The 16,871-nt window shown below is 36.5% G+C and overlaps 1 protein-coding gene across 1 annotated transcript in view; it reads right to left on the reverse strand.

Annotated features, from left to right (window-relative positions):
- Positions 1 to 16,871, reverse strand: part of LOC126969863 (PHAF1 protein CG7083) — a 48,962-nt gene that overhangs the window by 20,441 nt on the left and 11,650 nt on the right. Inside the window, exons 2-7 of the mRNA XM_050815441.1 lie at positions 13,284 to 13,366; positions 10,773 to 10,900; positions 6,804 to 6,963; positions 6,313 to 6,408; positions 5,406 to 5,556; positions 3,706 to 3,908 (exon numbers count right to left, since the gene is read on the reverse strand). Of these exons, the coding sequence (XP_050671398.1) occupies positions 3,706 to 3,908; positions 5,406 to 5,556; positions 6,313 to 6,408; positions 6,804 to 6,963; positions 10,773 to 10,900; positions 13,284 to 13,366 (821 nt within the window). The remainder of the gene's footprint in view (positions 1 to 3,705; positions 3,909 to 5,405; positions 5,557 to 6,312; positions 6,409 to 6,803; positions 6,964 to 10,772; positions 10,901 to 13,283; positions 13,367 to 16,871) is intronic.

Consider the following 16,871-nt stretch of genomic DNA (forward strand, 5'->3'; position numbering starts at 1 on the left):
CCCTCATCTGACAGGCCTCGAAATGTACTTGTAACACTTCCATCTGAACGTCACCGTGATGTAATTATATCAGGCGTCAAGAGATACAACAGAGGTAATCCGATGGATCACCTAAATTCCGTTCACATCGGAGTTAGTGGAGATAAAATACCTATTTTCGTGGGTGAACACCTTTCAAAGCAATGTAAGGACTTGCATGCAGCCGCGCGACATCTGGCTAAGGATAAGGGATGTAAGTACGTATGGGTTAAATTCGGCCGAGTATATATAAGAAAAGACGACACCTCACCCGCTATTTACATTAAAGATATCATGAGTCTTGAGAAGCTAATTTTGTGATATATATTACTTATTGTTTTGTATAAATATTTAGTTTTAAGGTTATACGTTTATTACGTTATTTGGATTTTTAAATATCAGTGTCTTTTATGAAAATATTTTATCAGAATGTTAACCGAATAAGAAGTAAATTAACGGAATTGTACAAAAATATCCTAATTGAGAATTATGATATTATCTGTTTATGCGAAACAAACCTAGATAGCTCTTTCTCTAATAGTGAATTTGTGGATGACAGGTATACCGTATTTCGTAGAGACCGCGAATCTACTTGTTTGTCAAAGCAATCCGGTGGGAGTGTTCTGATAGCACTTAAGAAAAATCTATTTGCAATTAGACTTGAAAGCTCATTAGAGGATATATGGATAACAGTACGAGAGAACCGAGGACCTCGTGGATTTAACTTAAATATATACCTTGTATACTTACCTCCCGATCTGAATGTCACTCAATGTCGCACTTTTTATGATAATTGTTGTAATACGCTTTTAAATCTAAACAATTCTAAAACTATTATTCTCGGTGATTTTAATGTGCCTGGTATTACATGGTCATGCGATAACATTTCCATTCCTCGTCTGTGCCCTAGTAAAGCCTACGATACCAAATCTTCGCTACTTATTGATCTACTGGAGGTGGGTGGCCTGTCGCAATATAATTATGTTCGCAATTCAAATAATCGTACTCTTGACCTTTTTATGACAGATCTGACAGACGTATCTTTATCTGAGAGTTCCCCATTATGTGTGCCCGACCGACACCACCCAGCCATTGAGATCAATGTGTCTATTGAATCTAATATTAAAAATATACAAAACAAATTTATTATGGTGCCTAACTTTCGTAAATGTGACACAAAAAGTTGTATACTACAACTTAATAATAACACATGGGACAGTATTTTAAGCCATAGTGATGTCAACTTGAGTGTTAAATATTTTTATGAAATACTTAACGACACAATAAAAAGAAACACAAAATATAAGCGAATAGGTCGATTGAACTATCCTATTTGGTTTTCAGAATCTTTGAAAGCCTGTATAGAAGAGAAAAATCGTATCCATAAAAAATATAAAAAAACCAATAATCCGAGGGACTTCGACGAGTTTCGGTTATTACGCTCTAGGTCCAAGGCTCTGATTAAGGCTTGTTATAACTCATTCCTTTTAAGTGTGGAAGAGTCGCTTAATAATTCAACCAAACTATTCTTTTCTTATATTAAAAGTAAAAGACTTGGACCGTCATTCCCCGAGACCATTAAGTTTGGTGACAAAATTGCAACTGGTGGTGAAGCCGCAGCCGAACTCTTCTCCGAGTATTTTTCATCAGTTTTTGAACCAGATAGGCACATGAACGATTCTTTATCAAGTCAGCCTACTATTAATTATCCTCTATTTTCAGTGCACATATCTAAAGGGGATATTTTAAAGAAACTCAATGCATTGGATCCTAACAAGGAGCTGGGCCAGATGGCATTCCTCCCTACTTTATTAAGCATTGCTCAGAGGCTCTGATAGACCCTCTTTACTTGATTTTTAACAAATCTATACAAACTGGTGTTTTTCCTCATGCTTGGAAAGAAGCACACATCATACCAATACACAAATCGGGTTACCCTAGCGACTGTACTAATTATAGGCCTATAAGCATCTTATCCAGATTTGCCAAAATATTAGAGTCCTTAAATATTATCACTCAGAAGCAACGCGGTTTCTTAAAAGGAAGGTCAACCGCCAGTAACTTGATGGAGTATACAGACTTTATTTGTAGAGCTTTCAACGATCATGGTCAAGTTGACTCTATCTATACTGACTTCCAAAAGGCTTTTGATAGAGTAAATCATAGAATATTGGCCTGTAAATTGGAAACTATGGGTCTGCATGGTTGCCTCTTACGTTGGATAAAATCTTATATATTCAATCGTAGTCAATTAGTAGCTCTGAAGGGATTCTACTCACGACGAGTCTCTATAATATCCAGCGTTCCTCAGGGATCCCATCTCGGCCCATTGATGTTTATTATATATATTAATGATCTGATCCCTAGGCTAAGAAATGTTTGCCTGCTTTATGCGGATGACCTTAAATTTTTTAGTCGAATTAAAACTGTTAGTGATTGTATTAATCTACAATTGGATCTTGATACTCTACTCGGTTGGTGTAGTGCTAACAGTATGAGTTTGAGTATAAAAAAATGCTCCATTATATCTTTCACTCGTATTAAAAACCCAATTTTGTCTGACTATAAAATTGATAATTAACCACTTGAGCGGAAGTTTGTTTTACGGGATCTAGGTATTGCTTTTGACTCGAAACTAACTTTTAAATATCACTATGAAGAAATAGCCAAGAAATGTAATAAGCTATCTGGCTTCATATGCAGAGCTACTAAAGAATTCAAGTCACCAAATAGTTTACTGTTACTCTATAAGTCGCTAATCCTGAGACAAATCGAGTACGCCTCCATTGTCTGGTCACCTCAATATAATACATATACTGATATGCTTGAGTCTATTCAAAGACTTCTTCTTCGCGTATTGACGATTAGGTTTGGTCTAAAAAGGGAGCTGACTACATATGAGGAAAGGCTATCTCACTTCAAGTTACTGAGCCTCGAGAGTCGTCGCAAATTGCATGGCCTAACGATTTTATACAAAATACATACATGAACAGCCTTTTATCATTCCGTTCTGCAATAATAACGTGTCCTTCCAAAACCCCATCTATAGAATTTGTCGTCAATACAATGCACTACTACTCGAAATCAGTGAAGTACCTGACATCCACAGTTCATCTGTTTGTAAATGGAAATCTAGTTTATATAAATTCCTTAATTAGTTTAAATTTTTAAAAAAGCATCTTAATTTAACTACCATAATTATTCACTTCTATTTGTCCAAATATATATTCTCTCTATCTTTTTCTTTTATAATACTACATTACCTAAAGTTAGTTTTAAAATCGCTATTTCTGTTGTATTTGCATAGTTATCAACTTATGCTAAACATGCTGAGTACATACCCTCGTGGAGTTGCAGCCTATCTTGTATTTAGCTGGTAGTTTATTTTTTTTATTATGTATTTGTTGTAATTCTGTTGTACCTATTAAATAAATAAATAAATAAATAAATAAATAGTCACATGATAAAATAAAAGAAAGCCATTTACAGATTCTCACGATGTAAAATATAAAACAAAAACAAAGTGAGAGTTACGTATACGAATCAAATGCTTAACACTATTGTATTAATTATATAATTACATATTAACAGCTCGACCACCAAATTGACCAAAGAACTAATTTCCTAATTGACGCTTATAATAAAGATATAGAGGTCGTAAGCGGTTATTTTAAAGTGTATAGTCACCAATCCGAGCGTGAAGTAGTTGAAGAAATAGTCCGAGGCGGGAGGCGGGCGACGCCGCGCCGTGGGTCGGTGGATGCGCATCTTGTCGTCCGCCTTGTAGTACAGCCGCGCCGGCGCCGCCAGCGACCGCGCCACGCCCTGCACCGTGTCGCCGAACAACACCACGCGCCGCCGCGACGTGGCCGCCTCGCCGGCGCGACTGTCTGCAACACGACGTGTGAGGGACCCGCGGACAGGGCCGTGCAATAGGCAGTACCTACCTCGTTATAAATATAGCACTAGTGTTGAAGTTAATTTTGTTTGATTTGGTTCCGTTATTTTATAACCAAACTTCTATTGAACATCCAATCATACATTTTTCCTTACGATGCTAGATACCAACGGTAGGCAATTTTTGCATATTCCAAAGCTCAACTACCACTAGTTAGATCCATAGTGTCCACCGCGACCGCGGGAAAACATCAAATTGATATACCTAAATGAAAACTGGCGTGAAGTAGCAATTGTCGCCCGGTTGTACACAACAAAATGACGCCGGTGCTGGAAGAGATTTTAACCCAGCGGAAGTCGGAGAATCCCTCCTTAAAGGTTCATGTTCGATTCGCCTGTCGTATTTGGGTCAAAGAGTCAACAACAGACTGTATTCGATCGGCAGTCGATGACGAATATGACAATTGTATAGATGCTGAAATCGTAGTCTAGAATGTCTTCAACGGATATATCCGTTATAACGCCAAATGACTTGTATCTCCCACCAGAGGATCTATGCTCAGTTTTGCAATGGAGTGTAATATATTACAATTGAGCTGCCTGCCTAAACATTAACGCATTAAAATACAAGTATTTTTGTGTTATACGAATACGATGTACGAACTACGAAACCACTGTTTTCTGAGTTATTGTTTGAACAGCAAATGGGTGATTTGGTACGATTTTTGGCAGGCTGCTTTGAAATTACGTAACGTTGTAACTGTTGTTCAATTAATAAAATAAACACACTTATAAAAGCTGTTTAGCTTTAATTACTCAGGGCTCAGTGTTTTTACATTTACACACTTACTTTTTTTGTTTATCGATTACAATTCAGTTCAAAAGAAACTAATAATAATCGATAGGTGTCTAACCCTACGCCGTCCGACGTACGACCGTCTGCGCCGCCTTCGATAAGCACCGCGACACACGTGCCATGGATTACACTGCCAACTGGCAGCGTCGCTTTTTGATGTTAAAATATTGAAGTTCATTAAATCATTGACCGAGCGACTCTATTCTAATACCACGTTTAATTGAGCTCAAAATGAAAAGTCTACTCTCTGACGAAATTAATGTACCAATTTTGTTCATTCTTTGTATGTCGTCAGCAAATGCGCTAACAAGTATGCATATATATGAAGTTCATACTGTATAGACAGATACATTCCGTCTTGTTCTTTGGTTGTGTTCTTGTAGCAAGCTTCGCCATACTCATTTAAATGATATTCCTTGTGATGGCGTCGTGCGCCGTTTGCATCCCCAAAATATGGTCGAGTGAGGTGATGGCTGATTCGGGCGATATATTTATAGTTATATATATATATATATATATAGTTGCCCGCTTAATAAATAATACATTTATTAATTTCCTGTGTGTGTTTTGATTCATCTACTATACTATATAACTCTTGTTTTTCTTTTAATTAATTTGATATAACCTAACTTACTCTCTGTGTATATGTGTAGCCGCAGACCCATGGTGGCGGTGGCGCTCCTGATGACGTCACACCTGCGAAGGTGCAGCTGGTGTCTGTAGCAGGACTGGGGCAGCTCTGCCAGAGGCGCTTGACACCTGCCACCGCTGCCTGAACGACTCAACTGCAACGTAAGTTAATAAAAATAAAATATACATTAACATAAATGAAATCAATTTATTCATGTAGGTCAAGTAAATGACATGAAAGTGGTGGCAAATGTAAAAAGAAAAGTTTTAAGTTGTCAACAATGTCTTATAATATAGGTAACTATAGTGTACCCGTGAAATCATAATGTCACTAAAACCAGGCCGTTAAATTGTAAGAAATTAAGTCGATTGACAATCTACCATTTTATTATAATATCACGGCTTTGACAATATACCTGCGAAATATGTCGTAATTTAAAAAAAAATGAATACATGTACGAATATATATAATTTATCGTCCAGTAGTCACTTCATTAAAGTTTTATTTTAAGTTTTATGTTAAGTTTTTTATATATATTATCTGAGGTTCATGTGGCTTCTTCTCAGCTGAGTCGCACTAATGAAGCGATATTAAAATTAGCTTTTACGCATGACAATGCAAATTGATTACATTATATGCTACTAGATCATAGGTTCTCAACGTGGGCGATATCGCCCATTTGTGGGCGTTTGAGACTTTCGGGGAGGCAGTAGAAGACCCAGAGAAAATTATTGAGATGGCGCAGATGGGGTGTGGGTAGATTAAAAAATGTAGTCTAAAAAGGAAAAAATACACGAAAATACTACGCTAGAAAAAAACATATTCTCAAAGTGGGCGGTGAGCAAAATAAGGTTGAGAAACTATGTACTAAATCAAAAGAATTGAATTAGAAGTAGGCCAGGTTACTCACTTGGTGTTGTGATCCATAATATATCGTAGTCCGAGAGACGACTGGCGATCCTCCATTGGGAAACTGTAACGAGCCTAGCCCGTGCGCGTAGCCAGGCTGAAATATCATACAAAACAATTTAAAAAATGTTTTGCCGATGCTTCACTGACACATGAAGTGATGGAAAAAACTATGATGTGATTATATCCATAAGAAAAAGAAGACAGCTAGAGAATGTAACTGCTTCACTTCGAGTAAGCAAATGTTACTTGATGTCAAATTGCATTCCATTTAGGACACATTATAGTCACGCATTAAGCCAGAATAAAATATATGTATTAACTAAGATATCTATGATACATAGTTTTAAAGGTTTCAGGTAGTATTTCATTTATATCTACAAAAACACTCAAAATAATGGACTTGATATGGACACGTAAGTACTTTTTTTTTTATAATAGAATATTAATAAATATAGCCGAATTAAATGCAAAAGATATTCCGAATATTACCTCAAATTTGCTATCGACGGGGAAATAAAAGGTTAGTCCTCTAAAGTTGAGCGCGAACAGATGTCGCTGACTGTCGTACAGCCCGGGGTGTGTCGCGCCGAAGCAGTGCTCCACTTGCTCGATAGATGGCGTTATCTCTGGCGAGTTGAAACACATGCCACTGCAACGGAAAACCAACTGTAAGACCTTTTCAATAGAGATATAAGTGGCATAGATGTAGCTTAACCCTTCCAATAATAATTCTACTTTAGAAATTAGAATACTTTAATAAATTTTATAAAATTGTTTGTAGATAGGTGGCCAACAGAGGCATTTCACTATCATAAACTACTGCTACTACTAAAAACTGCAACTGCACTGCAACGCAACGCCTGTCAAACAGATCAATTTGACATATCGGTGTTCCAATAAATAAGCATGTTGCAGCTATTTTGCAGTAACGCTGGAATAGCTATTCTACTAATAAAACTCCACTGCAGCTGCATGTTTACTGCAAAATAATAGTATTCTTTTAATTTACTTTGACATTTTATTCATGTACGTCACTGAAATGACACTTATGAATGTCAAAAAAAAGGTTCGGTGAAGGAGTAGCTATATATATATATATGGGAAGCACTAACAAAACTACACCGCAACTGCATGTTTACTGCAAAATAATAGTATTCTTTTAATTTACTTTGACATTTTATTCATGTAGGTCACTGAAATGACACTTATGAATGTCAAAAAAAAGGTTCGGTGAAAGAGTAGCTATATATATATATACATGGGAAGCACTAACAAAACTACACCGCAACTGCATGTTTACTGCAAAATAATAGTATTCTTTTGGATTACGTTGAAATTTTAATTTTAATTACAGCAGTTTTCGAAGGGTTTTTGGTAGTTTCTAGTAAATCATATAAATTCAGGGATATGCTGATAGATATTGGACAAACTTTATTTATACTATATATAATTAATTAGAATCACTTTTATGCATTAACAGTGAAAATGTATACAAATATTAAATCTCAAATATCAAGATTTTATCACAATACACAAAAACTACCATATTTTAGCTGATTTAAATATGTGCGTATTCTAAATAAATAAAGTTGTTTTCATGAAGTCCAACGTAGAAACAATATAAGACAGTTAAATATCCCAACATAGTTGTTGATACATTCTAGAGCAGATGATGGCGCTTGTCTCCAAAATATAACACATATTGGAAATTATATTAAAAAGAAATATTAAATTCCGTCCGATTTAAGATGTCCCGCGGCATTAAATGAAACTAATTTAGTTTTATTTTAAAATGCGTTTCAATTTATTAAATAATTGTTTTAATTAAATTAAATTAAATTAATGTTAAAATTATTTATGCGTTGATAAAAACAGCGATTATGAATTTACAAACTGTTTTTAATAAATTCATCTTTTCATGCATATATTTAACTTTGGTTATATGGTACCATTCTTGTAGCAGTTTTATTGTATTTTTTATTCAGCATATATATGGCAGGGATAGTGCAGCAGTGCAGTGAAATTAACGTCAACTATCACTGCACTACAACTGCACGACTCAAATGTCAAGCGTAGCAGTGCAGTTGCAGTTTGCATGTAAAGCATGTGTATACAAATGGACGGAATGGTATTCCGGTAGACCTAAAATAAATAAATAATACGTGAGCTATTTGTTTTGATATAGATTAAGTGGATATATAGCCCCCCCACAAGATGGACCGACGATCTGGTCAAGATCACCGGAATACGTTGGATGAGGGCAGCGCAGGACCGATCGTCCTGGAAGTCTTTTGGGGGAGGCCTTTGGCCAGCAGTGGACGTCTCCGGCTGATGATGATGAGCTATTTAAATAAAACACTTTTAAAGGATTAAAACGCGTGTTATTGTAACGATTTTACATTAGAGATTTTTTTTACCTTTCCAGATCTCGTTTTCAGGGGGGCTGCAGATGAAATTAGTCAAAGATAGTATTTGTCATAGTTGTCATTATGAAGTTAAGCGCCATTTATTTCCTCGGAGGTGGTATTTACTGTACACAGATAGGTTTTGGTAAAATTTACTGACCGTGTCCTCATCTGTTTTGATATGTGTAGTTATGGGTTTTAATTTAGAGGTTATTATTGAAAACGAGATCTGGAAAGGTCGGGTTAACTAAAATAAAAATGTAACTTTTACGCAAAAATCTAATGTAAAACCGTTACAATTACACGCGTTTTAATCCATTAAAAAGTGTTTTATTTAAATGTGTAACACTCGCGTTAATCAAAGAAAATGCGATGAGCTATTTGTTGAGCTGTCCGCTCACCAGCCCACAGCTGGGACTTGAACCCGCGACACCTGCGCAATGCGCTGCTAATGACTCATGAGTCAGTGTAGACTCGTAATTGCGTCGTTGCATTGTCTCGTCACCACGCACATTATCTATTCACTAACATTTATACGACCATTATCTGTGATTGTAATTAATGCATTCTAGAACATAATTAACTAACTCTAGTAGGCTCCATAACAGACACGATAGCCTTAATGTTCACACTACTCTAATAAAGCCTGAGCTATGTTAGGATATAGCCTCGCCACCCTGTCACTTTTGTTTATGAAAATAAGGGACGAGACGAACAGGACATTCAGTTGATGGTAAATGATACGCCCTGCCCATTACAATGCAGTGCTGCTACGGATTCTGGAAAAACACAAAAATTCTGAGCGGCAATACAACTTCGCTCGTCACCTTGAGACATAAGATGTTAAGTCTCATTTGCCCAGTAATTTCACTAGCTACGGCGCCCTTCAGACCGAAACACAGGAATGTTTATACATTACTGCTTCACGGCAGAAATAGGCGCCATTGTCGTACCCATAATCTAGCCGGCATCCTGTGCAAAGTAGCCTCCCGCTGGTAAAATGTAAGAATATGTAAAATGTGAAGCATTAAGCATAGCTAAAGAGGAAAATACAGACACTATTTATAACATTTTAAAATTAATGTTGATTTAAGCAAAAAAAGACATTCAGTACTTATATAGTTTGTAGCTAATTATGACCGTAATTCGTTTGGACTTTGGTAGCCGGTTAGCATCATTAGAATTTGAATCTTTCGAAAATAACATAATATCCATTAAATGATTGATTACACTTTATTTTATTTGCGCCCAAATAATAGGACGACAAACCACGCTGAGTACTAGATTTAGTCGGCATCCTGTACTAGGAGTCTCCCACTGGCAAATGTAGATGACTAACACTCCTACCGCCACCACTCGCCACGTCTCGTCTGGAGAGCCTTTAGGAGGCGCCTCTCTAGAGTCTGGAGCAGTAGAGTTTCATCTCTCGCGCGCTGTGTTCGTGTTCGAAGCGTAGTAGTCATTTAATTGGCATCACTGCATGCCCAGTGGATCTATATCTGAAACGCTCATGGTGTTCGTTGGAGTGTCGCAGTCGGAGCAGATACTGAGCTGGTTTAAATATTGCCTATATAATATTACTGATTATATGACAGACATTTAGTGTTTGACATTAGGTTTTTATTGAATACACTGACCTCTAAATACCACTGGACTGGCGGCTGTCAAAGTGCTTTTGTGCCTGTTTGATATTCGCCATTTTGGCGCTGTTGGTCATGTAGCGAGAGTCTGCGGTACTAAAACTAGTGAAGACAACCTCAGCAAAAATCGACAGATGGTGGGAAACTATTTAAAAAAAAATTGCAAACTATAACGGTGATTCTTGAAGTATAAATAACACGGAAAACGAACAAAATTTATTCAAAATGTAAAAATACTTCAGAGTGTTGTACGTTCCTTCGCATTCATTTGTATTATACGTCAAAATTAGTTCTCTGGACGCTCGCGAGTGGCGTTTCAAATAGGCACAAAAAAATTGCTATCAAACAGCCTGTCCAGTGGTATTTAAACATGTCAGTGAGTGAATATCATGATGTGTATAGTTAGTACTTACCTATATCTAAGCTTAACTAATTTCATATTGTATATCTCAATAATTTTCAGCCTCTGCGCAACAGGATCGAATATTAACCGGACACCGTCCTGGGGCATGTTGATAACGAGGTCCACCGATAGAGGGCTCTGAAAACAAATTGTTGAAATAGTAATAATAATTAAACAATTGACTACGTAATTTTTTTGCGTAGAGACGTAGCTTCATTACGTGTCTTCTACCGAATTAGTCACGGCGAGGATTTCGAAAATCTGTGTATCCTGATTCCTGGCGGCGAATCCACCATCTTACCCCATATCACCAACTAAGATATCAACACAAGTGGTTTCTAAGGAACTTCAATGCACGTCCAAAAAGGAGTCGACAGAGCTTCCTTGTACACTATTTCCAAGTGAAATAAAGTTCGTACATAGTCCAGCACTACTCCTGTGGTTCCTCGGGTGTTGCAGAAGAGCATGAGGGGCGGTGATCACTTATCATCACGCGACCTGTACGCTCATAACAAATACAAATATAGACATATAAATATATATAAGAAAACTATCCACGCTTGGACATAATTACAAGTACCTAAAAACGCCGTTCATAACTATACTGACAGTGTCGATAACAATTACTTAAGCACTTATTATTAATGATTTATTTCAAGTACCTACTCTTTATTAAGTAATTTAAATTTTTAAAATAGGTATAAATAATAATATATGTTCTTTTTTTAACATATTATAATTTTTCTCTTGTCTAACTGAATAAATTTTCTAACTAAATAATTGCGTGTAAAATATCCATTTCAAAATTTGGCTTCCATTTGCACCTATGTGCGATAACATCTAAAAATATATCTGTATTAGTTATTAAGAAATTGTATAATATTGCTCAACCTGTTGGATTAATAATAATCCTACTAATTTCTTCCCTTTCTTGGCGTGCGTCCGTGCAGAATGGGATGTCGCTATGTCAACTTAATGGCTGACAGGCTTGCCCTGCATGTTTCAATATGACAACTCGCTCTCTGTTATGCCTACTTAAACATTTTATTGAGATGAAACCCTTAGTTGCGAATGCAACGGGCAACTACTAGTTAATATATATTGCCACCTTCGCACGACACGCCACAAGTTAGGATATCATCCCCACCATCTGGATGTGTGGCGGTCCTCCACAGTGCGGTTTTCAAGGAGCTTTCTTCCACGTACTACAAAGCTGTGGAATGAGCTTCCTTGTGCGGTTTTTCCGGGACGATACGACATGGGTACCTTCAAAAAAAGCGCGTACACCTTCCTTAACGGCCGACAACGCTCTTGTGATTCCTCTGGTGTTGCAAGAATGTGGGCGGCAGTGATCACTTAACACCAGGTGACCCGTACGCTCGTTTTCTTCCTATTCCATAAAAAAACGATATAATATAAGATATTTCCACCTCTGTATTGACTCATCGCGATATCTCTGGAACCATAAAGCGTAGAGACTTGAAATATGGGTAAGAATATTCCTTTCACCGAGTTGAGGTCAGCTAAAAACGAATTTTACGAAATTCCGCCCGCAACATTTTTTTTATTATGAACACAACAACGTCTGTTCTGACTCAGGTAGTAAATAAATAAGACTCTACTGGACCCTTTATGTATTTCTATAATTCCCAATGGAGAAGAAATCATGAAACATAATATGCCCAGGGGCGTGCATTGGTTTTCTAGCGACCCTGGAGATTGCTTACCGTAGGTATTTAGGAAAGTTTATGAGTGTGGTTAATAGAAGTTTGGTTATAAAATAACGGAACCAAGTTAAACTAAATCAACTTTAACACAATATTTATTTAGGTTCATAACGAGTTAGGCACTGCCTAATTGCCTATATGAGCTGCACGACCCTGCGTATTGTTGGTTTATTTTATTTTAATATGCAAAAATTAATCTTCAAGAGAATAGGTTGTCAAATGTCAACCTACAGTAAGAGTGACATATGTGTCAAATGTCAACGTACAGCTTACTCTTCGTTGACATTAGTACATAATGACAACAATCATTTAGATTTTACCTACCTCACGCCAACGCTATAAAAGTAGCTTACTCTGTACGTTGCGCCTCTCTCTCCCCAAGAGAAGGTCGCCATCGATGTAGGCTTAGAGGGCACCTGCCCAAAGCCAACTGCAGGTGGTGTTTAGTGGGTAGGCACCTAGGTTTTCACGTGAGTCCCACATAACCAACGCAGACTTAGGCTGCGTTGGTATGCATGAGCATTCACCACCTCCCTCCCGTCGTTATCCCGGAGGGTAGCCCTTTCCCTTGTTTGGGCGCAAAAAAAAATGCTTGCAGTGCATTACTCTGTAGTTTGTTGTACAGAACGGACGTTATACTTCCTAGTGATACAAGTGATTAAAATCAGTAATTACAGAAATTATTTTGTTTAATTTTATGCCCATATACTTAGTTTTTCTATACGTATTGCCATAAGCCCTAGACATAGAGATATAAAATGTTTCAAAGTTGAACATAATTGTTTCAAACTTACTTGATCACTATAAAGTACTTGCACTCCCCTTATTGTTCCGACTTGACTCTGTATTATAGCGACGGCTTGTGAGAAATGCATCCCTGTCAAGCAAAATAAATACATTTAACAAGAAATTAATTTAAAATAATTCGCAATGTTTAACCATTAAATCATATAATAATAATTAACTGACGCAATATTGCACAAATTATCTTGCCTCACACTAAGCAGAGCGTATGGATGATATATTTAATATGTATAATATCAATACTCATACAAACAAACCGTCTGCGTCTACCGGGGTTCGAACCCAGGACCTTCAGCTCAGGGGGCAGTGTCACACAGAGAGGACAAAACGATATAAATCTAAATCAAAAATATAGTAACTCATTGGTAAAAAATGTTTTATTTACTCATAACCAGGCTAGGACCGTGTCAGGCATAAAATTAAAATTTTATTTACAATTAAAAGTTTTGAGATTACACCTCCTTTACGTCAGTGAGTCACGTACCTTGCGCAGAGCATGAATGGTAGGTACGATACGGTGTAATGGGCACCCTCGATTAAGAGGTCTTTTTTCTTTAATATTGATGAATAAACAACTTAAAAACCTTAAAATCATTTGGAATTAGCTTACGAAGTCACTTGAAACTCGAAGCTAACGATGTAAGTAAATAGTAATATTAATCTTTTGCATCGCATTTTATGCATAGCCACTACGTGAACATGATAGATAATTCAAGAGCATTATCTGAATGTATCGATCACATAAATAGGTCGGTATAGTAACACTATACTCGGTTGACCTACTTTATATGCATCGATCTATTGTTTGCCATATTCCAATGATTTCCTATAATCAACCATTCAATTTCTTTGTCTTTAGGCATGGTGATAACGAAGTTGTATCTTAAGACACACATCATAAGCCCTCGTGTTGATATAGGGACAAGTCGCCATTTTAGTGACGTCACATATATGCAGTCAACTATTTCGTTCAGCCGCCAGATACCTGCCACGTTGTCTCGTCGTCTAGTCGCTCAAAACCAGCGAGGGTTGTAACAAAAACTTGCTACAGTGAGTTAAAAGACTCACACCCATTTACAGCATAAGTGTAACGCATATTTAAATTAAATAGTAGTTAAAAAAACTAAAAAACACGCTTTTTGTAGAATTTTTAGTTTGCTTTATTTATAAAAACGTGTTTTTTAGTTTTTTTTTTAAACTTGCACTTAATTTGCATTGTAAAATTAAAAATTCTCTTTGGTATTCGAAAATTTTCTAATATTTGTTGAAGTTGAAATTTAAAATTAACATCAATTCCTGCCATATAGACGGATAGAAGAAAATTATAGTAACAAAAATCTCATTTCGCAAATTGAAAAATGGAATTTTTTTATTAAATTAATGTATTGTCACCAGTCACCAGTCCTCGATAAATCTACGAAGTATGAAGGAAATGTGGCCGTTTAAGTCGGTTGCAAACACACATACATACCTACAGGTGAAGTTAATAAAAAGCGTGTAAAAAGTACTGATTGGCTTAATAATGTCAAGTATCAACATAGTGTTGTGGCACGAGACATCAAAAACGCCTGCACGTAATCTGATTTCGTGTACGTGTCATGTCCAATACGACCACCGGTAGGCAATCGAGCAAGCCGGTACTACAGAGGACACCGCAGAGACGATGCTCTCCACCGCACCCTATTGGTGTAACGGAGTTGACTCTGTATAGTAGCACTGTGCAAATACTATCAAAAGTATTTATACTGGATGCTGAGTGCTGATACAACCGCAAATATGAAAAGATTCCATTCCAACCAACTTAGGAAAGTATGAAATATAGGACATAAAGGCTCCCAATATCCGCAATGCAAATGAGTAGGCGGGGCTGAAAGCTCATTCTACATGTAATAATCAGAACATATCGTAAATAATCGCTGCTAACTACTATGTATCTGTGTTCCTGATGTGCAATGTGGTATGCTGCCCTGTCTGTAAGGGTTCGCCCTTAATTAGACGTCTACGGTTAATAAGGTCGATGGTAAAAAACAAGCTTAGTCTTACAAAATTAAAAAATAACTTAACAATACAATCCATTAGTCCAGAGCGGCAGAAAGACTACGGACTATCATTTAGCATTCAATTATTTCAGTGTTTAAAGTTATAATTTAAATAAACACTACATCATTGAAAAAACATCTCTAACACCACGGTGTAAATGTTATTATACAATTAGTGTGTTATTAATAAATGCAATGTAAAGTTACTCCAAGTTTAAAATTACTTCTGCCTGTCATGTAAATCTGTAGAGACAAAGGTAAGTTAAAAGCAAAAAGTTTTAAATTTAGAATAACTTTACTTCGCGTTTTTAATAACACAGTTTTTACTTTGTCTCGCAAAATAGTATGGATGACAACAAAGATATTACGACATATAAAATTTATAAAACTAGGTAAGTTTGTGACTCTTTTGATATATCGTACCTTCAAATATTTATAATTACTGCGCAATGAAGTTAACTGTAAATTACTATATAAGTTTCATTCAAAAGTTCAACGCGCCTTCGATACTTTTTGGTTTTCATGTTAAATGTTTCTTTTATGAAAATAAGGGACGAGACGAGCAGGACGTTCAGTTGATAGTTATTGATACGCCCTGCCCATTACAATGCAGAGCCGCTCAAGATTATTGAAAAACCCAAGAATTCAGAGCGGCACTAAAACTGCGCTCGTCAACTTGAGACATAAGATGTAAAGTCTCATTTGCCCATAGCTACAGCGCCCTTCAGACCGAAACACAGTAATACTTACACATTACTGCTTCACGGCAGAAAGAGCCGCCATTGCGGTACCCATAATCTAGCCGGCATCCGGTGCAAAGGAGCCTCCTACTGGTAAAGGTGGATATATAAAGATCTAAAATAACCAAACCATTTGTGTATTCCTACAAAATGGTTTCATTCTATTATTGCACCCTGATAAGCCTTGGGAAAGGGCAATTAATGGCGCTAGCTGCATAAATACTTATACACTTATTAAGCTTGAGTATGGGGAGAAGAATTTCGATGCACCAATGTAATACAAGTAATATGGGTTCACTGGTGTACCAGTAGGCTTGAAGTAAACTGGAATAGTTCTATTACTTGGGGATGGATTTAGGAATTCTATATTGGGTATCCTTGAGAAAAACAATCAAATCTACTTCAGAATTCGATTATAAAAAGAAATCCAAGAAACGGAAATCCAATAAAAACCTCACGAAATCTTCTAAGATATGTTGCTAGAATAAGGATAACTCAGATAAACTGAAGGAAGAAAGTAAGAAAACATGAACAAAAGAATATGCACCAAAAGATGAGACCAAAGAAATAATTGAATGAGTAAGGATATACATTGAAGAACAGGAAAAGGACAAAGAAAATATTTATTGTAGTAATATAAGTGATGATATTGCAGGTGGTTTGTGTTAAACTTTAGACAATTTTTCACTGGGTCAGTATGAGCAGATCCTAATCCAGAAGACTGTCTGAGGAACCAGCTCTTTTTTTTAAACAATTTTGTTGAGTTGTCTATAACTAATATCAGTGACAAAATCTTCTA

Source organism: Leptidea sinapis, chromosome 19 (assembly GCF_905404315.1).
Source record: "Leptidea sinapis chromosome 19, ilLepSina1.1, whole genome shotgun sequence".
In the NCBI taxonomy this organism is placed as follows: domain Eukaryota; kingdom Metazoa; phylum Arthropoda; class Insecta; order Lepidoptera; family Pieridae; genus Leptidea; species Leptidea sinapis.